The 25,969-nt window shown below is 51.0% G+C and overlaps 1 protein-coding gene across 1 annotated transcript; it reads left to right on the forward strand.

Annotated features, from left to right (window-relative positions):
- Nucleotides 1-8,310: 8,310 nt before the first annotated feature.
- NRIP3 (nuclear receptor interacting protein 3) lies at nucleotides 8,311-22,041 on the forward strand. Its single transcript, XM_075501607.1, has 7 exons — nucleotides 8,311-8,484; nucleotides 15,380-15,559; nucleotides 16,285-16,367; nucleotides 19,807-19,946; nucleotides 20,371-20,423; nucleotides 20,523-20,620; nucleotides 22,026-22,041. The coding sequence occupies exons 1-7, from the start codon at nucleotides 8,311-8,313 to the stop codon at nucleotides 22,039-22,041; spliced, it is 744 nt and encodes a 247-aa protein (XP_075357722.1).
- The last annotated feature ends 3,928 nt before the right edge of the window (nucleotides 22,042-25,969 follow it).

The raw sequence follows: 25,969 nt of genomic DNA on the forward strand, positions 1-25,969 counted from the left end.
AGTTCTCTAGCTAGAGAGCAAGAAAAAGCAGAGAGCTTTTAAAAGGTTTGCATAACTCCTTTCAGGATTGAGTTCCCCCCTGTCGCAGGGAACTTTCAAATACCTGTGCTTCACTGTGCCTGGACACTTCAGTGCCAGCTCTAAACTTGTCACCCAAAGACAAGAGATTTAAAAGGTCCCTTCTGCTGTATAAGCTGCCATACTTTTCTTACCTTGTTCCTGCTTAGGCCTTCTTTGTTTACTCTCATCCCCAGTTCAAGTTTCAGCAATGACTTTGGTCCCGTCATTGCATGGTGAGGGCAGAGCACTGAGTCTGTGGCCTCATGCTCTTCCATAGCGCAACATCTTTTATCCTGGAGCCAGCGTGCATTTCACACTGATGAAGACATGGGGTTATGGGGAAGAAAACCCTGGACATAACCACCTTGGCTAGCAGGAAGCAAGGCACTTTTTAGATCCCAGTGGAAAATGAATGTGATGTGGTCTTCTCCTGGCCCATTGTGGGCACCCGCCCATGGTGCTAGTTGTTTCTGAGAATAATTTATTATTTTGAAAAGAAAGTACGAGGGAGAAAATGACAACCTATTGTTCCATGTTTGCAGCAATCAAAGGGTAAATACTTAAAACTGCTCGCTGCCAAGTTAGGATCAGGTTAGTGAACTACTTCCATGACTGTAGCTAGGCATGGATGTCATTCTGGGCATCATGTATCCCCGCTGCATGTCCACTAATGGTCAAGGTGTTGACTCAAGGAAAAATTTGGCCAGCTGCCTTATGATTAATTAGCCACACAGATCTAAAAGCAAACACAGATCTCCTAAGTTTCCCAGGGTAATGTATACATTAAGCACTGAAAAGGCTTTGCTTCAGTACTGTTGCTCTAACAAATATCCCACGCGATTTTGTGTGCATACTGATATTTTGTGTACTAAGGAGTGACTTTTAGCATGCTGGGAAGGAGGAGTTTTGCCCAGAGAACTGTCTGCTTGTGATCCCCATTCAGCAAAGCATTTAAGCAGGTACTTAAGTGTGTTGGTGGATAGAAATGGGTTGTTGTATTCAAGTATTTAGACCAAGAATGGACTCCTTTGTGTCCGCAAAACACTGAAAGATTGCTGGCTGCTAGCGTAAGTGGGGCTTTGTAACGGGTGCTGTGCAGAGCCTTTGTCCCTTCGGGTGAAGAAAGTGAGAAAATTGCTGACGGGGCAAGGAAAATGCGTGGGAGTGAAAACAATGGCATCTCTCTGTTGGAGCAAATTCGGTGCTGTTCCTGCTCTTGCAAAGGCTGCTTATCAGTGTCTTAGATACTCTGCTTTTTAGGTGTCATTAGTCCAATGGCTAATGACAGCGAAAGCATCTCGCAGCTCCCTTGATGTGGGGAGTCCATAACCCCTTTGTTAGGGATGGCTGTGAACTATTTCAAGAAGTCAGCAGGAGTAGGCTCAGCAAAATTCCGCAGCAGCCTTGTGGGGAGGTTGCTGTTCAGCCCAGCATGCCCCTTAGCTACCATCTGAAGCTCTGGTTTTTACAGTTTGTTGCCAGGCTCTACTTTGTCCAGGTGCTCTGAGCTGGGTCTGTGAAGAGATTCTGAATCTCTAGCTATTGCACAGCATCTTTCATTGACTATAGGACGAGCCAGGGCATCCCAACCGCATTGCTTGATTGTAAATGTGATCTTTTTCATTGCAGAACCCAGCTGCGAGCCTTTGACTCCTAGGTCTTCCTGCCCTCTCCGACCCCTCAGGGCCAGCATCTCATCCCACCAGCCCTGTGCCTTTCGGGGAGCAACAGCGGGCTGCCTGTTATTTCTTGGCAGGGACCTGGACTGACATAGGACCCGATGTGAAGAAGAGCAGCGCCCTCTTCCTCCTGCCTTTCAGAGCCCAGAAATCTTGAGCAGCAGCGGCGTTTCGGTGTGCCGGCCCTGCTGCTCCTTGGTCTCTGGGTGTCAGGCTTCTGGAAAGTTAGACAAGGAGCAAGGAAATTGTGTTTGTATACTGTGAAATGACTCCTGCTGTTTTAGCCTTAACAAGATCTCTCCTATATCTTTAATGACCTGAACGTAAAATTTACGGTGTGGAATGCCCCAGCAGCAGAGGAAGCCTTCAGCATACAAGCTGCCTTTTGCAGGATAGGCGGGGAGGTGAAATCCCCTGAGGTTTGGGAAGTCTGAATGATGTAGTTATGGTTGGCACTTTGAATACATGTATAGCTTATTTCAAAATAAATATTTGCAGTTCAACGCTAGCATACATGTGGGAGGGTGAGAACTACCATGTATTAATGTTTCTTAAAATTAATCATTTTGAAAATTTTACACTGGAATAATCTTATTATTCCACAAAATAAACAGAGCTTAGTGTGGATACATACCGGAGAAGTATCACCTGCCCTCTCTGTATACCATTTTCTGCCCACCTGCCCAGGTGGAGTTCCTGAAGAAAGCCATGCGAGGGACATTTAAGAGAGAAAGAGATTAAAATTTGTCTTTTTGTTTGAGATAAGAGTTCCCCAGTGCCTTCAGCTCCATGGAAAGCTCCAAAGGACCCGGTGGCCATGTCTGCACTTGTGTGTGCAGCTGGTTTCGTAGCAGCAACACCTTCCGAGTTGCCCTCGGATCTTGTCTTGGAGGAAACCAGCTAGTGAGCAATGCTGGGGGCATGATCAGCCCCATTTTCCCACACCTGTGAGCAGGAGTGGTGCAGTTCAATGCACAGCAGCCACCATTACCTCTGTTAAGGGCTGTGGTTGTTCCTGCTGGTTCCGTGATGTGGAGGTCAGGGGAGGCCAGGCTTTCTGTCCCCATGCCAGCCCCCATGCGTATTGTCCTCATATCCTTTCCCCAGTGCTTGGCAAGTCACCTGTCAGCTTCTGCCTTTCCGCTTGGCACCCTGTCCTGAATCTCCCGCCTGCCCCTTTGCTGGCACATGGAACCTGCAGCTTCTTCCCTGGCTCACATGGGACCTGGAAGGGGCTCAGCCTGTTTTCCCAGTGCAGCACCGTTACCAGCATGGCTTTGCAAGCTCCAGAGGCAGGACCCGTTCTTATGCTCCATCAGCTGCAAATAGCTCCTAGTCAGGAGTTGGCCGTCACTGAGGTACATGGTAGAGGACGCTAGGAAGTGTACCATTTGTTTCCCTGACCAACTCTTCCTGTGCTTTTATTTTTTTTTTAGAAGTGTGTTTCAGCCTCTTTAAAACAGGAAAAATAAAGGTAAGGGAGCTCTTGCAAGACTTGTTATTTTAATCTCTTGGTTTGACATGTGCAGTTTTTGTGTTCCTGACATGATCGTCCACCTGTTGTCTCCATATATGAAGAGAACTAGACAGATAAATTCAGTTGTCTCCTGTGAGAAGCTGCACAATGTCTGATTCCTCTCCTAGCATCATCAGTGCCCCCGCTCCATGGCTGCTGCCAGCAGCTCCTGCACCACAGAGAGCATGCACAGGGGAAGGGAGGGTGAAGCTGCACCCAGGGTAAACAGGGAGAGCTGCCCTGGGAATGGTTGTCTCCCTGAAGTGCTCATGCTTGTGGTGGGGCCCGTATCCCAGCCCAGGAGGTCCTTCTCTTGGTCAGCACTGGAAACACAGATGGCAAGTGTGGAGTTACTGTACAAAATGGGCCACATCTCTCGGGAATCTCAACCTGATTCTACCTTTGTATGTTATAGGATTTCTCCAGCTCTATCAGTAGTCTTTGTCTTGCTACAAATGATGATTAAGAAGCTCACTAAATCCTTCTGGATTTTTGTATCTAACCTTTTTAGAAAAAGACCGTTTTCTAGTCTCCAAATTATGCCAGTTATTTGCCTGAGTATGCTACAGCTGACCCTTAGATGTCCTGCGCTGGTGGACAGAATAACTTACTTTTCTACATCAATTATTGTGGTTTCATTTTCTTGAGCTCTTTACAGTCTTCCCTCTGAAAACTGATTCTTTCTCTAGAGTTTTCTCTTTGTGCTGGGGTAAATTATTCTTTCTGGGACTCTTGCCTGCCGCTGCTTCTGTTTCTGTTGAATTATACCACTCTGTCCTTTCTTCTGAGTTTTCTGGGGCATCTCTGCATCCCTTCAGGATATGGCAACCGCTAACAAATCACTTCTTTTTAAGGAAAGATGAGAAATCAAAGAAAAGAAAAAAAATAAAAAGGACCGACCCACTTCCTGCTGCTGCTTTCCTTTTCATCGAGAGAAGAGATGAAACGGGGGTGTGAACGAAACTCTGCAGCTCTTCTTTCCTTACACTGATTAAGCTGCAAGCGTGACTGGGTACTAAGCCAGTATAAATCAGCTGTAAATGGGGGTATAAAATTGCTGCGGTTTAGCTCAGCCAGTTTACGCCACGTGTAAAGCAAATTGTGTTTGCAGGCAGGACCGGTGTCGCTCCGTCTTCGCGCAGGGTGGCTAACAGGCTCCCGAGCGCTGCGTGTCCTCTGCCCTCCCGACAAGGGCGCTTGTGCTGCTGTTCAGCGCCGCCTTCCCCGTCCCCAGCTGCGATGGCAAAAGGCACGTTGGAAAGGCCGGGCAGAGCAGTATTTCCCTCTGTTTTCTCTTTGCAGTGGGTTTGGAAACGGAGGACAAAAGCACCCCTGTCCTCGGCTTTGCTGGGCCAACAGATGCCCTGGGCACAGGGCAGAGCCCCCTTTGCTGGTAGCCGCTGGGGCCGTCTGCCTCCGGCCTCCGGCACGTGCTGCCTCCGGCATGTGCCGCCTCCGGCACGTGCCGCCTGTCCGCGCTGGCAGCGACGGGCATCTGGGCTTTCCAGCAGAGCCAGCCTGTCCTGGAGGGCAGGGCCCGTCCCCCCAGGCTGGAGGGGTTTTCTCCGTCGCAGCCTTGTGAAGTCTCTTTTTGAGGCCGGCCTTGATGCGACGCTGCGCAGAGAAACGGGCGTGCTGCTCTGGAGTCAGGAAGGAGCCAGAAAGGCGGTTTTGTCCCTCCGGGCGTTTCTTGAGCGAGGGGCAACAGTCGTGCACAGACCTGCCTCCAGTCAGCGGACGGGAGTTTTTCTGAAATGTGCCCCTCTTTAGACACACCGCGCGGGGCAGCGGAGCGGCGATACCCCTGGCTAATCTGTCGCAAACAAACGACCGACTCGGAAGTTAACCACCGGGTTCGAAGTATCCAGGCTGAGCCCTTACTTCAGCGTGGAGCCTGAGTAATGTGAGCAGATGATTTACTGCTCCTCCCACTTTCCTCTTTCCCAGGATTAAAAATCAAGAGGGGAATTAGGGCCTTTATCTCATTTTTTACTCTTGAGCACCGGGCAGATTTTCTTCTGATCTGTTGGCACAAGGCGCATTTATAACCGACAGCAGAAGTGAAATTGTAGGGCTCAGGCAAAACGCTTGTTTGCTGAACGAAAGCGCAGGCTGCAGTCTTGGAGCTGTAGCGTGAGGGGGCTTTTCACGCTCCGCCTGCTCTTGCAGCTTTACTCTTCTTGCCGTAAGCCAGACCTGACCGGACATTTGCTAGTACGCCAGGCAGAGTGCCGCTCCTCCACGGAGCTTTTATATTAAAAATTGTCTCCTGGTTTCAGCGGCAGTCCTTCTGCTTTCTTCTGTGCCTCTTTGCCTTTGAGGGCGTGCGGAGGCAGTCATATGTCTTTATTTAATCAGCTGGATAAGGGCCAAATAGCTCCCAAGGTGAAAAATAAGGTGCTTTTGTGCTCCCGGGCATGTTTGCCTGTAGTGGAACAATGGTCCTGTCGTGTAATGAGCCGAGTCAGCGTGGGGAGAAAAAATTATATCCCCCTTCCTTCAGACTGTCAGCCCTGTTATCCTTCTGCACACCGACATGTTCACCGAGCTCGGGCTGGCTCATGCGTAATGGCCTTTATTGAGGCTGTGAAATAATGGGTTTGGGTTTTATTGTATTCTGCGCTCTCATCTGATTTTTTTTTTTTTTTTCCTCTCTCTCCCAGATCATATGAGGAGGGGCTGAACATATACAGTCTGGTCATGGCTGCAGAGCTCAGATGTATAAATTTACCCACAGAGCGTTGCCGCTTTTGCATCACCGCCGCAGCTGGCATCAGCCCTGCTCAGCGTCCGCACCAGTGCCCGTGCGAGGAGCCGGGGCTGCGGGGTGCCGGTGGTGGGGGCCCTCCTGCACAGGGGCTGCTGTCAGCCCTCAGCACCCTCGTGTCAACTAAGCTTTACGTTTAAACGTGCCAAGGTAAAGAAATAGATGGCTGGTTCTGCGCTGTCGAGGCTGGCCCTGGTGCCCAGGTCAAGGTGAGAGGACAGGGCTGGCTGCAGCTCGCGGCTGCTGGGGGCCGGATCCTGCCTGGCCCCTTTCCCGCTCAGGGCTTTGCAGCAGCCCGCAGGGAGGGAGGAAGGAGGAACCGTGGTGCTGTGGTTTAAAGCGCCTCTGCCTGCTTGGCATTTTCATCGCTTTCATTTATTTTTTTTTTTAATATATCTCAGTTGCTGCAAGGGGAATGTCTTTCCCTGGCTGCTTTCAGGGGAACCCCCTCTTTTTCCTCTCTCTCCTCCACGTTACTTTGGGTCTCTTTCCGAAGCATTTTTCCCTGGCCTCCCCTGTCCCTTTCCTGTCGGAGACAGGAGTGTTTTCCTGAAGCTGGCCAAAGGCCGATGGTGTCTTGGTGAGTGGAGTCTGGGCTGCGTTGCTGGGGGAGAGCAAAATGGGGTCAGCACCCCAGCTCCTCCTGAAGGTTAGGCATGCCCTGGAAGTCAGGCTTGGCATAAATCCAGGGCTAAGCTCTGCTTTTCTTGCTTTATCTAGCACATCAAAGGTCTCTGTGAGTTTAACAAGAACCAAACCCATGTGGGGTGCTTCCGGATCCGTACTGTCTCTCTGAGGCAGAGCTGTGTTCTCTCCTGCACCTATTCCTTGCAACAAATTACTTGGAAAGTGGAAGGTTCAGGTGCGTGCCTGCTGCCCCAGCTGCTCTGCTGAAAGTGTGTGGGCCCTTTGGGGGCGGGGGGGAGAATTAAAAAGCGTTTCTGGTGAGAGATGATATATCACTTAAAAACTCACTGCTATAGTGAAAGAAACCCATGTGCGCTCTGAGTCCTGTTAGGAAAATCCCCTTCCCGAACTATTATATCAATCAGTCTTTATAGTAGTGTATTGTATTAAGTGTATTAAATTTGTTAATGTGTATTAATTCACATTATACACTGTAACGTAATGAGGTAGTTGAATTTTACTGGAGACTTTGGTATTGTTCATGTTTAAATAAAACAAGCTAAAGGACAGCCCGGCCCCAGAAATAAGGACTTGGCTTCTTGGAAGCCTAGAGCTGCTCATGAAGGCTAAAAGACACCCCTGGACAACCAAGGTAACACCAGCATCCTCACCCTCTCACACGTCTTTGAAACCCTCCCAACATTGTCTGGCATCAGACGTAAGTAACTATAGCAAGACTGACTCCACTGACGTCTGGATCAGTAGCCAAGCAGCAAGAATGCTGCAAAACTATAGTTGCTTTGCAAAGTTTTACTCTGACTAGTAATCAGTAGTGTGGATGCTAGCGATTAGTCAAATCGTGCTGCACCTGAACGTTTGGCAGCTATAGGAACCCTGTGTAAAACCACATTTGGGGTGCCCCAGTTTGGCTGGGACAATTTTCGTGACAGTCCTTGCCCTTCCTGGGGACTTGAGTAGACAGTGACGATACAGATCGGTGCCTGCAATGCTTCGGTGAGGCCAGTGGCATCCAGAGCCTGCCCTAACCCTGCCGGCCCCAGGCATAAGGTAGCAAACCTCAGCGTGGCCAGCTGCAGGGTGCGTGCAGGGCTGCATCATCCCAGGCCTGAGGGGCAGCGGCGGCCAGGACCACACGGGTGCTGGGCAGCCGTCACCTGCCGTGACGCTTCAGACTCCCAATGCAGGCCAAAAAGTGCTGTGCCTGCAGAGGCTGGCTGGGAGGTGCGCTGGCCCCTGGGGCTGCTTGCAGCTCTCAAACTCCCCCAGCAGCCTCACGGGCAGACAAGAGAGCACCAGAGCACCGTGCCAGCGCTCCGACACTCTCTTTTCTGCCCGTCAGGCTGCTGGGGGGCTTTGACAGCCGCCAGATGCCTGTGGCTAATCTCGCTTTCAGGAGAGGCAGCGAGGAGGAACGGCGCCGATTTATTCCCTTAGCCCGAGCCTGAGCTCACCCGCCGCTGTTTGTGCAACGTATTGCAATGTGCCCAACCCCTCCTTCACTGGCGGCGCTGGCTGGAGTACCTGCTGGTCTCCAAACGTCACCAGGCTCCGGTTATAAAGCGCAGGCGATAGAGCATCTCCCCGGCTCCGTCGCTCCGAGAGGTGCATCTTTGAGAAGCGAGCCGCAGGCGGGTGGAAAGATGTTTTATTCAGGTGTCCTGACAGAGCCGAGCAGAAAAGAAGTGGAGATAAGGGAAGCGGCGTCTCTCCGCCAGCAGAGGAGGATGAAGCAGGCGGTTCAGTTTATTCACAAGGATTCTGCAGATCTCCTCCCTCTGGATGGGCTGAAGAAGCTGGGGACTTCAAAAGATACTGTAAGGCTTTATTGTGTTTACTGGAAGGAGACTTAAGAAGCTGGTAGGGCAGTGTCTATTTTTTTTCTTCATGCAATTTTTCTGTTAGGAGGAGAAGTTGGTTGCTTGTGGAAATTGATTTAAAAAATGAGGCTTTTGTCTGTAAAAGGAAGGGAGTAGAAATATGATGCTAGTTATCACCAGGGTTGCTTTTGGCTAGTAGGTGCTTTCAGATGCCTGGCACTTGGATCTAAAAGTTTTTGATTTTTTTTTTTTTTTTACATTTACATGAAAATGGGATACTCTTTTCAGTACAAAAATCCTCTCTGAATCAGAGTAAATCAAAATGGCTTCATATAATATATATATATATACACATATGTTTGTGATGCATATATATGCACAACATATAATCATAAAAGATTCAGTAAAGTGTAAAGATTCAGTCACTGGTACTTCAAAATATAAAACTACCAAGATTACATTTTGATAAAGGCTTATGCACATATAGTTTTTTTAAAATGAAGGTACATAATTCTAGGTTTTAAATATTTACATATGCAATGATCCATGTGACCCTGTAGCTGACAGACAATATTCTTCATCATGTCCAGGGGCTGGAGAGCATTTCTAAATACTAACGTGCACAAATGTTTGAGCTTTCTCTAATGGGAAATGATACCTAAATGTAATATCAAAAGTTCTGATGTAAGGAGCAAAATCTAGAAAACATATCCTACCGAGGAAAGTTCCTTTACTTTTTTTTCCCAATCGTTGCAAAATTCTTGCATTTTGTAACACACAATATTTGCTTTTTTCAATGCTTGATACAGGTGCATTGAAAAAAAGTGAATCTTTTTATTTTTAGTGGGGTAGTTTTGTTCTGTCACAGCCTTCCTGCTCAGCTGGGTTAAGCTTGGCTCTGCCTGGCTGACATAAGTGGAATGAGTTGGCTGTTCTCTGCAGTGCGCATGGAGGTGATTTTTTTGACATCCCAAATGTTTTGCAGTTGTAGGGAGTGAAGGTCCTGCCCAGGGAAAGGCTCGGAAGGAGCTTCCCTGGGTCACCGTTGAATGGCAGCTCTCCGCTGGGGAGCTACAAAGTGCCTTTCAGAGCGTGGTGGTGGCGTTATTACTATGATCTGCAGAGTCTAGATAACGTGTCATGGCCCAGCGACCCACAGCGTGCGGGGCCGAGACCCTGATGACAGGGGTTTCTGCTCTGCTCAGAGGAGAGAGGCAACAGGTAGCAGAAGCCAGGGACACTGAGCACTGAAGCCCTTGTCCCTGCAGCAGCGAGGACCAGGTTTGGCCCCGGCGCCAGGGGCAGAGCACGGGGCTCCTTGCCATGGTCCTGGTCTCAGAAACGTCACCCGAGATTTCCTCCCTGCTCCTGTGCCCGTGCCAGCTGAGCCGTGGCTGCGGCATCGCCCCTGCTGCACCCACAGCCCCTGCAAGGAGGGTCCGCATGGGAGGGCTCTCTCCAGGGATGTGCCAAAGCCCTGGGGAGGGCCACAGCTCCTGATCCCCTCCAAGGACAAAAAGGAGGTGTGGCACGGCAGAGGCACGCTGCCCACCCTGGCTACCCTGGCTGTGGTGGGTCTGCGGCTGGGGATGGGGTGAGAACCGAGCTGGTATGGGCCACCACGCTGCAAAACCACCTTGTCCCCACACCACAGCGAGGGGTGATGGGACAGAGGCCGCACGTGGCCAGGGCTCTCCTTGGCCACAGCCTCCTGCCCCATGGGACACAGGGGGAGTCCCCAAAGCGACAGCACTGGCATGTGCTCAGGCCTGTTCCCGCAGCCCCAGAGAAGATGCCATGAATTTCAGAGTTGTTGCAGTGGGTCGTGCTGCAGCGAAGCGATGCTGCCAGCACCGCCACGGTCTCACCTCACGTGGCTGGGACGGCAGTGAGCACCGCTTTAAGAGGACCCACCATGTCTCCCCGGTGCCGTGGCTGCCTGGATGCCACAAGAGTTGTCCCCAGGAGGAGTGGAAGATCATGTATCTCTGAGACTGGAGAAGCACGGAGAGCCCCTGAAATGTGGGACCCCACCTTGGCATGGCCCCAAACCCAGAGGTCCAGGACCAGAGGGGTTGAGCTGCACAGTTAAGGAGGCCCAAGGCATCAGGGGTCTTTGCCCACGGCGTTTGCACGCCTTTCTTGTGCATAACTGCACACCTCCTAACAAAGCAGCACATTTTTGTGTCTAAAGCTGCGTGACAGCTGTGGTGACGTGGGTGGAAGAGCTTTTGACGTGACTGGCATTATTAACGCAGGGTTTCCCGCGGGGGTTTTCCAGCGGCCTCAGCAGGAGAAGAGAGGAGATGACAGCTCCCCAGAGATGAGGACAGGTGGTGAGAACAGACCCTGTCTGTCAGGGTGACAGCTGGCAGTTGACCACTCCGATTTTGGGGGCAAATCCCCTTCCTTTTGGCCGCAGTGCAGGGGGTGCCGTGCACGGCGAGGCGGCAGCAGGTCACCGGGGCAGGTGTGCTGGCATCCCCAGCCTGTGTGCCGTTACTCGGCTCCTGAAGCATCTCTCCTGGTGACGCCCCGTATAGGCAGGTTTGATAAATACTTGTTGGAACTACCTATGTTAAGTCTCTGATATTTTTCAGTGTATTATTCTGGGTCGGACCGAACTCTTCTAGCTGCTCGCTCCCTTTACGTATTCCACTTTGTTTGCCTAGTATAAGACCAAACTATAGCATAGCACACATTGGACTTGGCAAACGTAGGGCTGGATATACAGAGCAGAAATGGGTTTGTTTTGATGCCTCACTATTAGCCTCCCCCCTGAAGCCCAGAAAGTTGGCATGAGGTGGCTGTTAGCTGGGATTTGGGCTTCCCAACACCATAACCGTGGCCCCCTGCCTGACTTGGGCAGGGTGTGCTGCCTGTCGGCAGCTCCTCCTCGTGCTCTGACACTTCGCCCTCGCCCCGAGAGCCGCTGGACCGGTTTGGAGGGGCTTTGCCTGAAAGAGTCCCATATCACTTCACAAGCTGGGAAACGAAGTTATGAATAGTAACAAACAACAAAAAAAAGCATTTCCCCCTCCCAAAATGCCCTCAGAGCCTCCCCTGGGTGCCCGGGTCCTCAGCGCAGGTCTGGGTGCCCCCATGGCCCCGTCCCCTGCTCCTGTAGCTGGTGCAACTTTGCAGTTAATTGCAGTGCATTCATTTTTCCCCCTTTCCCACTGTGCACTCCCCAGAGTTTGTTGTGTCTTGGTTAAAATGCAAAAAACTTTGATGTTACGTGCACTGTCTTGGTCAGAGACCTGGCCGCTGCCTGGGCACCCAGGGGGCATCTCTCGTCCCACCTCATCCCCCTGCGGAGGGGCTGACAGCACGCAAGCACAGGCTGCTGGTAGAAGAGGTGAATTTGGATGAAGGATGGGAAGAAGAGAGAGAAATTGGTTATTTCCTGGAACGACCTCCATTGGTGTGTTAAAACACCTTTTTTCTGCTGTCTAGGTACAGAAGAGAGGGCAAATCTCCTTGGGGAGGGGAGGAGCTGGCATCTTCCCTGACTTTCATCTCCATCTGAGTGAAACTGTTGTTGACAGGTCTTGTTATTCTCAGATCTAGAAGCCAAAATAGTGGGAAATCTGCCAGAGAGATGGATGCTGCAAGCTGCAGCGACACACTTGCTTATAATTAGAGAGGAACAAAACTGGACAGAATTATTTGTGGTTTTGACAGACAGTGGTAAATAGGTTCAGCCATAGCTGGTGTCTCCACTCACTTCTTTTAGGTTTCTACTGTGACTTTTTTAGGGGATTATAGGTTTTTGCAAAGTCTCAGGGGTGGAAAGGGAGATACGAAAAAAATCCTGGTTTGTATTTACATTGTACTGAACGATACTAGGAAATAACTTACTTTTTTGCACTTACACAATGGTATGTAACATTTTATTTTTTTATAAAACTTTCAACAGTTTTGTGCGATGCATAGAAAGACAGTACCAGGTAATCTGGGTTACTTCCAACACCGGTCCTCGCTGTGTGGCTGGCCCACACTGGAGGGAGAACACGGCTGCCTTCCCCATCACTGTCATAGGGAGGTTTTCCTCCTCTCCCCCGCTCCCAGACATGGTCTCTTTGAAGTTTTCCAGCAAAATGTGCATTTGTGAATGTCCCCTGGCATATTATCTGTTTACCAAGTATGTATCCATCACTTGAGTCATCTCCGTGACTAACATCCCTCACTCGGTTGCACATGAGAGTCAAGGGAAATACCAGTTAAAGCAAACTAATTAATAGCCTAAGACAGGATGGTGCTTCAGGGAACCTCTTCAGCCCCCTCTTGCTAGATTATTTCTGTATTGGAGCACAATGTAAGCAACATTTGTCCCCCCGAAGGCAGGATTCACTGCGGCTTTCAGAAAAGCAAGCATCGACAAAAGACAGTCCTGTTTGTGGTGGTAACTCGTGTTCACCGAGTGCTGGATTTTTTCCTTTTGGTGATGGATCCCATACAGGATTCACAAAACCAGGGCCTGAGAAAATCCACGTATGTAACTGGTTAACGATCCATAGAAGAACCTGTAGTAAAAAAATTTAGGTTTAAATCAAGGGTAGATGACAGTTAAAATACCAATGATGAGTGTGCTGGTGACTTGTTCTTCTCCAGCCTGTTCTTTCAAAGGTATTTGGCAACGTGATTGACGCCACGCATATCAGAAGAGCACCCAGACTGTCCTGGATGATGCTATTCAGAAATTTGTCTCGGTCCTAGCTGAGCAGGGCTGGGCGCGAGGAGGTGACCACGGTGCGACAGGCTGTCTCCAGCTGGAACTTCACCCATTGACTTCTCCAGTCCCCTGTCCCCTCATTTGGTTTTTGTGATGATGTGAAGAATTAGTCCTCCAGATGTGTGCCTGAGTTGCAGGCAAATATAAAGGGTAAGAAGGACACGCCATCCGCCGTCAGCAAACCCTGGCTTGCGTTTTTGCTCAGGTGAGGAGCCTTGGACGCGATCACATTGCTGACTGTGCACCTACGGCTTCTGCCTCATATAAGGGAGCCATCGCTTCCAAACTGATTTGCTCGTCCCTCAGCACAGGGTCCATTACTAGTGGAGCCAGCCTGCCTGCATTAATCTAGTTAAGTAAGACTGGTTTCTGCTGTTCAGTCTTACTGGGAAGGCACTGGTCACCAGAGCAGTGCTGGAGCTTTGTTACTTTTTGTGCGTGAAGGGGACAGTGCAATGTTGGATCTGATTTCTCCCCGTCGCTGGGAGTGCGGCTATATTATTGCCTTTACACAGGACATGTTCTCTAGCGTGCTGGTCAGACACAGCACATGCAACCGACAACGGTCATGAAATTTTATTTCCTTTCAAGTCGCAGGTTGTATGCAGAAGTAAGAACAGTGAAAAGTGGGGAAAAAAGGAGATTACGTGTCCTGGTGACCACTGGTGTTGGCAGCATCTACCCGACCTCATCAGCCTAGTCCAGTTTAACCACCCATGTTACGCCTACAGCAGGATCTGAAGCACTAACATGGTTGCAGTTATTTTAGGATGATGCCAAGTTGCATTAGCCTTTTGTAAGTGCTGTTATTTAACATGCTGCACAGATTATTTTGAAGACGAGGCACTGTGCACAAGGGTGTGCGCTGGCCAACTCGGGGAACCATGGCCCTTTTCAAAGGTACCCTGATCCCATTGAAATTCCCTCGGGATGAGGAGGTTTACTGGTTTAGATGTCCCTGCAGACGCACAGGCATATTTAATACGAATGCAAAAATTCAGGAATAAGCCAGTAAGAAGGTCTCACTGTGGACAAACTAAAATCAGAAGGAAAGGGCACTAACGGAGGAAAGATTAGCTGGGCAGAGAAATGAGCAGATAATCAAGCAGAGTCATTTCACCTCCAGCAGCGTACGTGCATCCATCCGTGATGAACATTAAACATAAAAAGGCTTTTGGGAAAGCAGTTGGAGGAGATTTTGAGAGGCAACATGCTTCTCACAGAGCAAATGGAAATGACGGAGAAAGTGAGAAGCTGCCGTACGAAGCGCTGGGGGCTCCCGGGGGAATACCTACTTACCTAGCTCAGATGATCTTACCTCTCCCCCTCTTCTCCTTTCCCTCCCCCAGCATGGCACCCAGGATTGGTCCCTTTACTCACCCTTACCAGCTAAATACAAATGTGGAGGGAAGAGAGACACAGGGCAATTTTAGACCAAATTCTGATCTGAAGGCCAGACCAGGTCTGACAATAGACACCATCTGTAGCTCTCTTCTTGCAGTTGTGCCTTGTTCACTTGCACCTGTAAGAGCCAACGCACAGACACCCAAATCAGCTTCTTAAATTCTGGGTCGATTCATGCAAAGAGCATCGCTGCCGGTGGAGGCTGGACACGGGTATTTCCTATGCCAGCAACGCCAGTGCTCAGTGAAAGCATCTGTGTTCATTCAGCAAGTCCATACACCTTTTTCATACTTAGGTGGTGCGTGTAATTGGAAAGGTAATTTGTTACCTCTTAACTTTTCACATCACTGCAGAATTCCTGACATCCTGTCAACAGATGAAGGCAATTACGGCTGAAACACCAGCTTGGAAAAGCCTGACTTGTTTTCATTCCCACACAAAATCAAATCTTGAACTTGAGTTCAGAAAAAGAAAGGCAGCCCTCCAAATTCTGGTTAATATCTTGAAAGGATTGCCAATACAAAGTACTTCTCTTTAGTCAAAGTCAGGTAAGCCAGAGCTGGCAGGAGAGCAAACAGATGTAGGCTAGGAAGAGTACACGTAGCCTGGGAATCGGGGAGAGTGAGACTTCAGGGCATCCCTCCCGCGAGAGCAGCGCTGGCCTGCGGGCACCACAAGCAGGCTGGCGATGCAGGTCACTTCGTGGCTTTCCTGACTCACCCTGCTCTTCTGTGTGTGTGTTTTTTCTTAAAGCAACCACATAATATCCTGCAGAAGCGCCTGATGGAGACAAATTTATCAAAATTACGAAGCAGCCGAGGCAGCTGGACTCCGAAGAGTGATATCTCAGCACAGACCAACAAGCTCAATCAAACCAAACTGGGCAGCCCAGGGAAAACAGAGGATGAGGAGTTCATAGTGGTGAGCTGCCAGGTAATAGTCCCTCCCCAGCCTTCTGGGTTTTTTTCCCCCAAATTTTATTTCTGACATCCTCAAGCTGTAGCTCTCGTTCTCCATGTTTCCCAGTTAGGGTTGCAGTCCACTGGGGCTGTCAGAGCTGTGGGTTTGCTCTCCCTCTGCAGCTCAGGGCTGCTGTGGCACCCCATGGACGCCCGCCTGGGTATCACAGAGAAAACTGGTCTGCGGGATGTCTTCCCTTGGACATCAGGGTGGAGGGAGTAGCCAGGCTGGGGCAGCATGCTGAAACGCTGAGGAGTAATTATCCATGGCAAATCCCTGTGCTCACAGCCTATTTGTTTTCCTCGAATGCCATCCCTCTTTTCTTTCCCCAAGACTAATTTCATATTTCTCCTCCTTACCCCCATGCTCTTGTATTTCCTGCTCTCCGCAATATCCCCTCCTGCCTGGGGCTGCCCCTTCTGCTCTCTGCAGGGGCAAATGCTGCCGGGAAGGGCTCAGGACCCACCACCACGTTGCTTAGTAGTACCACCTTATTCAAAAAGCAGCTCAAGAGCCAGCTCCTGGGTGCCTGGGGTGGACAAGACGATACCCTGCAGGCGCTGAGCTTGCGGTGGACCAGGAATGGCTGGTCGGAGGAGATGTTGGCATTTCGGCAGGGACCAGTGTGTGCTGTGCTGGACACCCTGTGCTCATCCCTCATCCCATGCATCGTCTCCCGTCTCTGCTTGCTCTTGCAGTGTGCGGGGAAGGAGCTGAAGGCCGTGGTGGACACCGGCTCGCAGCACAACCTCATGTCATCTGCCTGCCTAGACAGGCTAGGGTAAATATCCAGCTGGATTTCTGTTTTGTGGGAACTCGTGGCACCTGGCAGCACAGGCAGTGCTCTGGACCTGGGGCTTCGCTCACACCAATGATGGCCATTCGGGAAGGGAGAGCTTTGGGCTGTGCCCGGGCAAGCCCCTGAGCCTCCTGTTACAACCAAATCCTGGCTTATTCTTAAATGCCCTTGCAGGGAGCTGAAATAGAAAGCCACTTGTACCAACCTATTCACCTCTGAGTAAATCTCTTCAGAGAGTTGGATGCATTTGTATTTTTTCAGTGCCTGCCTGTTTGTCATTCAGTGCCTCGTGAAATAGCTGGGACCCCCCCGGCCTTCTGTGTCCCCGCAGCAGGCGTGGGGCTGGGTCAGCCCAGCCCAGCCCTGCAGGTCCCCGCTGCGGGGCAGGGACCTGGCTGCTGGGTGGGCTCCCGCCGGCGGCTGCAGCACTGCTGGCCCCAGCACCAGGTGTAAAGCAGCTGTGCAGTTGCGTAGACGCATGTGCTCGAAATCTGGTGTCTGATGCTACGCCCAGTAACAAATTTCTCCCGGTTGAAGGGAAAGGAAGTGTATTTACGTAGTGTTAGAGAGCTGACTGCCAGCCATTTGCAGCAAAACTCCCGCTGATCTCCGAGGAGCAGGATCAGGCATCAGCTCACAGGGTATCAAGGAGATTTTGGCACTTTATTCCCATGGAGTCATTGCTTTTTATCACCGACTTGCAGTGATTACGCAAAACCCAATTGCAGTTGCTCCCTAAGCACTACTGCATGGCCCTGAATGAATGGTGCCTGTTTTCTGTCCAGACAGTAATTACTTCTTTGCACAACAGCGTTTAGTGGCTGGAAGGTGGCTGCGCTTACTACAGACTTGTCACAAACTGCGGAGCTGCTCAGCCTAGCTTACGGGTGACAACAGTGCATTTGGAGGGGTCTCATCTTGCAAGATGCTGTATTGGCTGCTCAACACGTCCGAGTTGCACAGCAATGCTCTGTGATAGTTCGTCTGCTCTCTGTGTTACTCATGCACGTCCTGTGTAGTTTTTGCAGCATCAGTCTGCTTCAGCAGTCCCACCCTTCAAAAGAGCGCTTAACAAATAGGTTAGAGCCAGGTCCAGCTCTCAGGTTATGGGGGTTCCCTCCTGATTTGAGCGAGACCACTTTTAGCCAGACCACTGAGTAGCCATCAGCTGGACAGCCGCAGTTAAAAGGCCCGTGTCTGGAGTTACACCTGCCAGGGTAACTCACCGGCAATGACCGAGCTTTGGTTCCTGCTAGGTGGGACCCCACGGACACCGGGGTGTGCAGGAGCCACGTCGCACGTGCAGGCAGCCAGCGCGGCCAGAGCGACACCCCGTCCCGCATGCGCTGCCGGCTCAGGCGTGCAGCAGGCAGGGCTGCCTTGCAGGCAGCTTCCTGCAGCTCCTTTGCTGTTTGTGTTTGCGGGGACAGAAGCTAAAGCCAGATTAACAAAGCAGGTTAAAACCAGGGCTTTGATGCCTGGCTCACTCTGCCGTCGCTGTGGTAGGTCCTGTGCGACAACAGGCTCTGCTCCGGGACATTTTACTTCAAAGCAGTCCAGCACATGTGGCAATGATAAAACACGAGTTTTGTTTAAATCTAGCCCTGGAAAGCAGCAGGGAAGAGGTGCGCTAGGTAATTTTGCTCTTGTTCCTGCCAGGGCAGGAGGCCTGCAGTGTGCTTTGCCAGGTGCTGCTGCCTGCAGTGGAGGCTCAGCAGCTCTGGGGACGGGCCCTGCTGCTGCGGTCTCTGAAGGCTCAGTGCCTAAAAGCAGCGCGTGTGTGCCCAAGGCACAGGCTCGATTCCTCCCTTCTTTTTTAAAAATCTTTTTGCATCTTGTCGTGGTGCCGCTCAAGCTCTTCCCCTTACCTCCGAGGAAAGCGGTGGGGTTAGCTCGCAGGCTGCCGCAGCGTAAGAAACGCCCTGCGGAGGTGTAGGTGCAGCTGTTACGTGAGCAGCTCTGGTCACCGCACACTGCTGGGGACTGTCCGCTTTCAGACCCAACTCCAAGACGTGTCACTGCATCACGCATCAGTGGCTCTCCTCACCTCGCTGCAGTTTCCTGGCCGCCTTTCAGCCACGCGTTGCCCACGTGCTATCTGTCCGTCCTTGGGTCAGCCTCAGCTGTGATGAAGCGCTTCCTTGAAGGTGGCTTTACTCCGTCCCCCCCTGCAGCCTCTCTGCAGCTCTGCTCACGCCTGGGAAAACTGTCTGGGTCAGCGGGGGCTGGAGCGAGGAGCCATCTCCAGATGTGTCTGGGGTCTGTTCAGGTCCTGGCTCTAGCGCTGTGGCCTCTGCCCTGCGGTGGGCACAAATGCGGGGAAACAAAGACCACGGCCAAAGACCACAGGTCTTCCCTTGAGTGGATAGAGAAGCTGTTGGAGTTGACTGCACCCAAAAAAGCCACTCCAACCTGTCTCGGGCCACAGTAAAGACTGCTCAGGGCCAAGGAGCTCATAAACTACTTCTTGATGTGTTCCCAGTGCTTTTTAAGGCCGGTCCCTAAGGGAAGCAGTAGAGGGGATCCAGCTGCTTCTCTCTCCTACCTCTCCTGGTCCTTGTACCTGCGCTAAATGGCGCGGGCAATCCCCACCCAAGTCCCGGGGCCTCTGCTTCTGCGGGGGGCTGGTGCCCCCCAGGACAGATGGACAGACACACGCACACACGCACTGCTGCAATGCAGCTCAGCAGGAAGGTACCTCAAACCGCCGGAAAGTGATACAGCTTTTATCCGAGGCAGAGATCACCACCTCGAACTGCCTTTCCGTTAGATTCTCGTTCAGTTTAAAAGAGAAACTGAAGCTAAATAATTAATCAGTGTTGTCAGACAAGTTCATGGGGCGTAGACAGAAGAAACGACTGTACCTGAGATATCCCTGACATACTTATTTCCTTTTCTCAGGCTGAATGTCATTGATCTGTCCCCATTTCCTCTGAATAAACCCAGCAGCAGCACCTGCTAACAAGCGTCGATTTGGGCACGCTGCCCCGGCTGTGAGGCATGGGGACACGGTGTCGGCAGCTCCCCTGGTGGGAGCTGGAGTGGAGTATCCCTTCCTTACACCCACACTGCATTAGAAGCAATTTTAGATCAGCAGCTTCCCCAAGTCTTGAGGAAATGTAGGAAAAAAGATTCCTCAGGTAAGAAGCAAAATCCAGTAAGGACCTCTGCTTGGGGCAAGGGCTGACGCAGCCCCAGGGCTGTGTTGTGGGTCGTGCTGTGGTCTGACATGGCTGTAGGCTGCTGGCTGTATGCAGAGCATCACAGAAAACCTGCCAAGACAGCAGCTTTCCAATAACAGCACGATAATACGAGCAAGCTAAGAGCACTTCAGGTGTAAGTACCCTCCAAATGCCGTTTGCTCCTTGCCGGAGCAGCCGAACCACGGCCATTTCATGTCAGAGGTGTTTTCAACGCGCAGGTTAAAGGAACATCTCAAAGCACTCCCTGGCGAAGACGAGATGGTTTCATTGCCGTACAAGGTGAGGGTGATCGGCCAGATTGAGTGCCTCGCCCTCACGGTGGGAGCGGTCCCCGTGGAGTGCGCTGTCCTCGTCGTGGGTGAGTGTGCGTGTGCTCCTCTGGTCCTCCGGCTACGGGCTGGGGCTCTGCTCCCTCGTACCCCAGGGCGAAAAATGAAGCTTCGGACACATGTTAAAATTAAAATAGAAATACTGCTTTTCTGCAGCAAAAGTCCCTGTTTGGCCCTTTGGATGGAAGGAGAGAGGGAGGGAGGATGTGTTCAGCAGGGCTGTGCTGGCGGCACCAGGCTTGCGCTCTGCCGCGCCGGTGGAGCGACCACCACGTCTCCCTGCAGGCGCATCCGCCTGCCCTCGTTTGATCGTGTTCCCCTCCGGAGTAGTTCAGTCCCTTTATAAAAAAGGGTTTTATTTAGCAGAGCAGCCATGAAGGAAGGATAGAGTCACTGACAAAAAGCATGGGAGAACGTTTTGAATGTATAAATCTGAATGTTGCTATTTTTCAGAAGACAATGAGAAACCCTTCTCCTTTGGGCTGCAGACACTGAAATCTCTGAAGGTAGGGGTTTTCCAGCAGGGCTTTTACCCATGCTGGGGGAGCTGGGACCACTGTGGATTGCAGTTTTCCCTCTTACCTACAGGCATTTTTTCTCTACAGTGTGTCATAAACATGGAGAAGCACCATCTCGTTCTGGGGAAGACAGACAGGGAAGAAATCCCATTTGTGGGCAGTGGCAGCGCTGCGGCGGGAGAGCAGTAAGTTGGCTGGGGAGGTGAGCTGCGTGTGCACCGCTCAGCCTGATGGCGTTGCCCCCCGGCATGGCCACGCAGGGGCCCCCAGGCCCTCGCTGCAGGCGAGCGAGAGCTCGCTGGCACTGTCAGAAACTGTTTTCATCAGCTCATTGAGTTTTGAAACAGAGTTTTGAAACTCCGGCTTTTTCAGCAGCCTTTTTCAGCTTTTGCTGCTTTTTTCCCAGTAAGCATTGTACAGCAAAGGGGGTGTCTGAAAAGACACGTCCAGGGAAGTGCCTTAGGAAATGTACCTTTTGGAGGTCATTAGGAAGACTCCTTGAGCGCTGCTTTGAGAGTGTTCCCAAACAAACCTTTTTCTGGAAAATATTTACGAAGCAAGGCAAATAAACCCACATGAATGTTTTCCAAGTGCAGGAGAGAGAGATCCTGCCTGGAGATAACGGTGCTGCCGCTTCTTCCCGTGTTGCCCCCGCTGCCCTCCTGCCAGCTGCTCCTCATGCCCTGGACTTTTTCAGCCTTATCTCCCTCTAGAAAGAGAAATCTGCGCTGTCCGCCCCGGTACCTCCTAGGCGCGTGTAGCTTGTGACGGCTGGCTCTGCAGTCAGGCAGGCAGCAGGCAGGGCAATCCCCTCCTTCCAGGCGCTGTGCAGAGCCTGGAAGGAGGCTCTGAGCCTCAGTGAGGAGGCTCCTCCTCACTGAGCGTTGTGAAAAACAGATGTATCACTGGCTCCTGCCTCTGACTTACGGAACCGGCAGGTGCCGGGTGCCTGAGAGGGGGGATTTGCACTTAGGTGCCTCCCCGGCTTTGCGGGCAGCGCTTGTGGTTGCTCAGCGATGAGTGCTGCGGACACAGCCATGTAAAAAACATTCGCTCACTGCCTAAGAAAGCATCTCTGGCAAATGATGTAGGGCAGCACCTTCTTTAGCTGCCTGTCATGACCAGCCGCGGTCATTTTGGACGTCCTGCAGCCCCCGTGCAGCTCGAGCCTGCTGTGCTGGGCGCTGCCGAGCTCAAGGAGCCTGGGCGGGAGCGGGGAAGGAGCAGACCTTCCTCAGCCAATTGCATTTATGCTCCTTGGGGAGTACGGGAGGGATGTACGCCCTAGTGCAGGGGGTCAGGATGAGAGCCGCATGCCCAGGACAGCCACCGGCCACCGGTGCTGCCAGTGCGTGAGGCCGGGCAGCGCCCGGGGCAGCACCGCGGGGAGACCGTGCTGCAGCGCAAAACCGCAGGACGTTCCCTGCCTCCTTTGAAATAGGCGTGCGAGAGGCATGGTGTAGTTCTGTCGCCACTGCAGTGATGAATTATTTCTTGGTACTGTATTCAAGGCCAAATTTTGCTGCTTTTTTTTTTTTTTTTCCATGAAAAACGCCTATTTTATTGAATGTCTTTTCCTTCCTGTTTCAGCAGTTCGGAGGCATAAAGAGAAATTGAAACACTATCCCCACACAAGAGCTTGACATCAAAGAAATCCTGTGCAGCTGTTCCAGATGAAACAGCAGCGTGCTGCTTTGAAAACGTTTATACTAGGCTACAGCTTGAGTAGAGCTAAATGAAATCCTGTTCAGTAGCCAGTAATTGACAGATAGTGTCATGTTTATCTATGGGTTTTGAGAAACAAATGTGTGCTTATTTTCTGGACTTTTCTATATAGTGTCCTCTTTATTACAAACAGTTGGGAAAACCTTATGAATTTCTTCTGATGAGAAAAATACTTTTTATAGTGGCCTCGTATGAGTAATTGTATTTAGCTGTGATTAGAGGCTATCAGAATGAAGTTTTTATTAATGATTTTTCCAGGGGCTAAGCATTTTTATTCACTTAATTGATATTGCCACATTCAAATGGCCATTACCAGGAAGTTACTCAGAGTAAAATAACAATGCTAATACCACCTAGGAATTATAGCTCATCCTGTTAGCATAGTATTGTTGCCATGTAATTAGGGATGCAACTGCTGGCTTGATGAGAAAGAGCAATTACAGAATTATTAATGGGTTTTAGGCTTCTCTGCAGTGGCATGGCAGAAACACAGAAACAGGGTTTGGGAGGGCTCCCAGGGTGATCTCCTGCAGCCCCCAGCTCACCGTGGGGCTGGTGCCGGCACAGGGGCAGCCCATTGTGGTGCTGCCTCGCTGGGGCTCGAAACCCCCCGAGGAGGGATCCTCCGGGCAGGTCTCAGCTGCCTTCCTAGTGGGAGTAGTCAGGAAAATTAATCATCGTGTTGAGCCAAAAAGCAACAAACAAGCACAAAAGTATGCTGTCCAGAAAGCAGCAGATACAGCACCTCGTTGGTATATCAGGAACCAAATGGCCCCAACGCGCCCTCGGTTCTTCCCTGCTGCCGGGACTGGTGCCTCCGCCTGCCCGCCCAGCACCCAGCCTGAAGCACCAGCAGCACCCGGGCTACACGCTGGTGCGGGTTATCGACTCCAGTTGGACTTCAGTGTTGCTGCCAGAAATGCCATATTTTTGATATCTATTTACAAATTGCCTGGGATCTTAAGTACAGCGCCAACCTTGATCACCCTCCGGGCAGGTGGGAGTTTTTGCCAGGACAAACGTTTCATTTGGTGTTACTCTCCTGTACCAGCAGGGCTGCTACTTCACGTGCTGCTCGCTTGCAGACCAGAACAAACGTACGGTATTGCGTGGGGGATCCTGGCCTCGTACAAAAGCAGCTTTCCAGATTTTTAAAAGCTAACGGGAATTAATTACTGTCATCTGCTGAAGAGGCATCTTTAAAATTCAGAATAATATCCTTGTGATGTTGTGCATCTGCCAATGGCCAGTCCCGCTGCAGCTGGATCTGCAAGGGCCAGCTGTGTGCTGCGGGAGCGCTGCTTAGCAAAAGCCCTTTGGCCCCAGGCAGGCGCAGGCTGCAGCGTGGCTCAGCTGGGCTGCGGGGTCTTCTACGGGGTCCAAGTGGCCGCTCATGCGCTTAAGCCTCCCTGCAGACATTAATGCATTGCTCGCCCAGGCACCCCGCGGTGCGTAGCATCAGCCGCAAGCACCGACATCGTCACTGGCATTTCCACTAAGGGAATGTCTCGACAGTCCTGGGCAAGGACCGGTAACTCTTGTCACCTCGTGGCCATCGGCTCAGGTCCGGAGCCTGTCCCACGAGCCAGGCTCCTGCCAGCTTTAGCCAGTCTGTGCCCAGTAATGCCATCTCATGCCTGCCATGGAATCTAAGCTGGAGCTTTACCTCCTGCAGTGGGTTTGAACCTCTTTTCAATATTGGGTATGACTAGCAAATCTGAACTATCTGTATTCTGAGCTATTTTCTATTTTGGTGATAAGTTTCAGTGCTTTCTCTACATACAGTATTTTATATAACACAGCTATATATATATATTTACAGGGTTGGACTGGACTGCCCAGGGCAGTCCCTCCAATGTGTTGTAGAAATATTTCACTAAATATGAAATATATTTGATTACTTTGTATGCTATGAGTTTCGTATTTTGGTACTTCTTTCTTTCTGTGCTTATTACTGTGCTAAATGTCAAATTAAATCTAAATAAAGTTACATTGTTATTGCTGTTATTTGCTTGTACCCTGGATATGTTGCTTATTCGTTTCCAGGGCACTTCTCTGTTGAGAACTGCAGCTCATTTCACTCTTTACCCTGGTGGGGCTCCACAATGCTTTTGTGCTTCTGTCGGGAATTGCTATCGGACCGTACAGAGAGCGGCAGTGGAGACGTGCTAACCGGGCAGGCTAAATGGCAGACGGCACTTGTGGTAAAACGTGAGTGTTTGAAATCCCAGCCTTTTGTTGCCATGCATCTCCTTCCCAAAGGAGGTTTGAGATCCTGCTTGTGCTGCTTCGAGTTTTACCCTTTGGAAAGCTGAGTTTGTTTCTGCCGTGTTTGGCTAGCTCGCTGGGGCAATGCCAGCCAGTGTAGGGGAATACGAAGGCAACCATAAACTTTATGAGGCTAGGAAAAGAAAGTGGTCAGAGCAAAAGACAGGTAAGGCATGCGTGCAACAGCTATGTGGCCACAAACAGAAGAGCAGACATCAGGGTCTTCCCCAAAGCTTTGAAGGTGGATTTAGGGGCTTGCTGTCTCTGCCTGGGTAGGCTTTAGGCTGCTTCAGCAGTAGTTGATCTGTCTCTTACCGATGACAAATTATCCTTTTACCCACTCAAAGTCCCACAGCAAAAACCGTTGGTGGAGCAGCAATACTCCAAACACAGTAAAAGTGGCTCTCAGTGCTGGGCTGCCTTTCTCTGAGCACGGAAAAAAACCAGACTCCAGCAATAAAGTGGAGAAAAAATGAGGAGGATAAATGTACAGGCAAAAATAACTTCCTGTGCTTCCTGGAGCTGCTATGGGTTTCTAGACTTACTCAGACTGTTCCTGACGCTAGAGAACAGAGTCCTAGCACACGCAAATAAAAAATCAATGGGCAAAATTTTGTCCCTTCTGCGCAGAGCGGGGCTAGCCCTGGTGCTATTGGCCTTTCAGAGGTGGCTCCTGTGAGCAAGATGCTCTCTAAGGCAGGACAGCTGCTATAGGAGATAGGCGCTTGCCTCAGTCCAGAGGGTTTATAGACTGTGGGAAGTAACATCAGATCTCCGTATCTACACAAGCACTTGAACGGCCACAGAGGTAAACAGTAAAGCAGCTTAGTGTTGCAGGCCAGCTCAGCAAGCTCTGGGTGCTTGCTCCTGCTTATCTCTAGCACAGGCGTGTGTCTATGCACCTTTGGCAACCTCTCCCCAACATGGGTTTGCAGGAAGCCTGGGCACGGCCCCTCAACCGAGGGACCAGCTGCCTCTTGGCAGGTGGCTGGGGGCAGAGAAGAGGGCAATGCCTGAAATGATCTGGGATGAGAAGGACTTGGGAGATAAAAAGGCAGCTGTGAGCGGATGTTATGAGAAGCCCCTGGGGTGGCGGAGGGTTTTGTTGAATGATTTATGCCCCAGCTGGTGACTGGTGTCATGCTGCAAACAAACATCTCACAGGTGAGGACAAGCACAACCGCCCGCGAGCAGCCTAAGGGAAAGTGACCCAGCTGCTCCTTGGCCAAAGGGCTGCCCAGCACTGTCGCTTGTGCTCAGGTAGTCAGCAAAGCGTGGTGGGACAAAACACCTTCGCGCCCTCCAATGTCGTCTTCTTTTTGGTCATGCCTAAAGTGGAAGACGTTAACAGGAGCCTTAGTGGATCCATTGCAGCGCTTCAAAAGCTGGTGGAACGTGCAGAATCTGGATGCTTGGGCTCCTGAAATTAAGACAGCTCATGTGACTAAGACATCAACACTCGCTGAAAACTTTAGAGATCTGGACAGCTGGTGGAGAGTGGCTGTCAGGCTCCCAATTCATATTTCATTGTAAGTGATGCA

This window comes from Mycteria americana, chromosome 5 (assembly GCF_035582795.1).
Source record: "Mycteria americana isolate JAX WOST 10 ecotype Jacksonville Zoo and Gardens chromosome 5, USCA_MyAme_1.0, whole genome shotgun sequence".
Taxonomy (NCBI): domain Eukaryota; kingdom Metazoa; phylum Chordata; class Aves; order Ciconiiformes; family Ciconiidae; genus Mycteria; species Mycteria americana.

Bases quoted from the DNA above. Each gene is read 5' to 3' on its own strand.
- NRIP3 (XM_075501607.1), top strand. From the start codon at position 8,311: ATGTTTTATTCAGGTGTCCTGACAGAGCCGAGCAGAAAAGAAGTGGAG. The intron at 8,485-15,379 runs GTAAGGCTTTAT...TTTTTCTTAAAG, and splicing joins TGGGGACTTCAAAAGATACT to CAACCACATAATATCCTGCA. The intron at 19,947-20,370 runs GTGAGTGTGCGT...GCTATTTTTCAG, and splicing joins GTGCGCTGTCCTCGTCGTGG to AAGACAATGAGAAACCCTTC.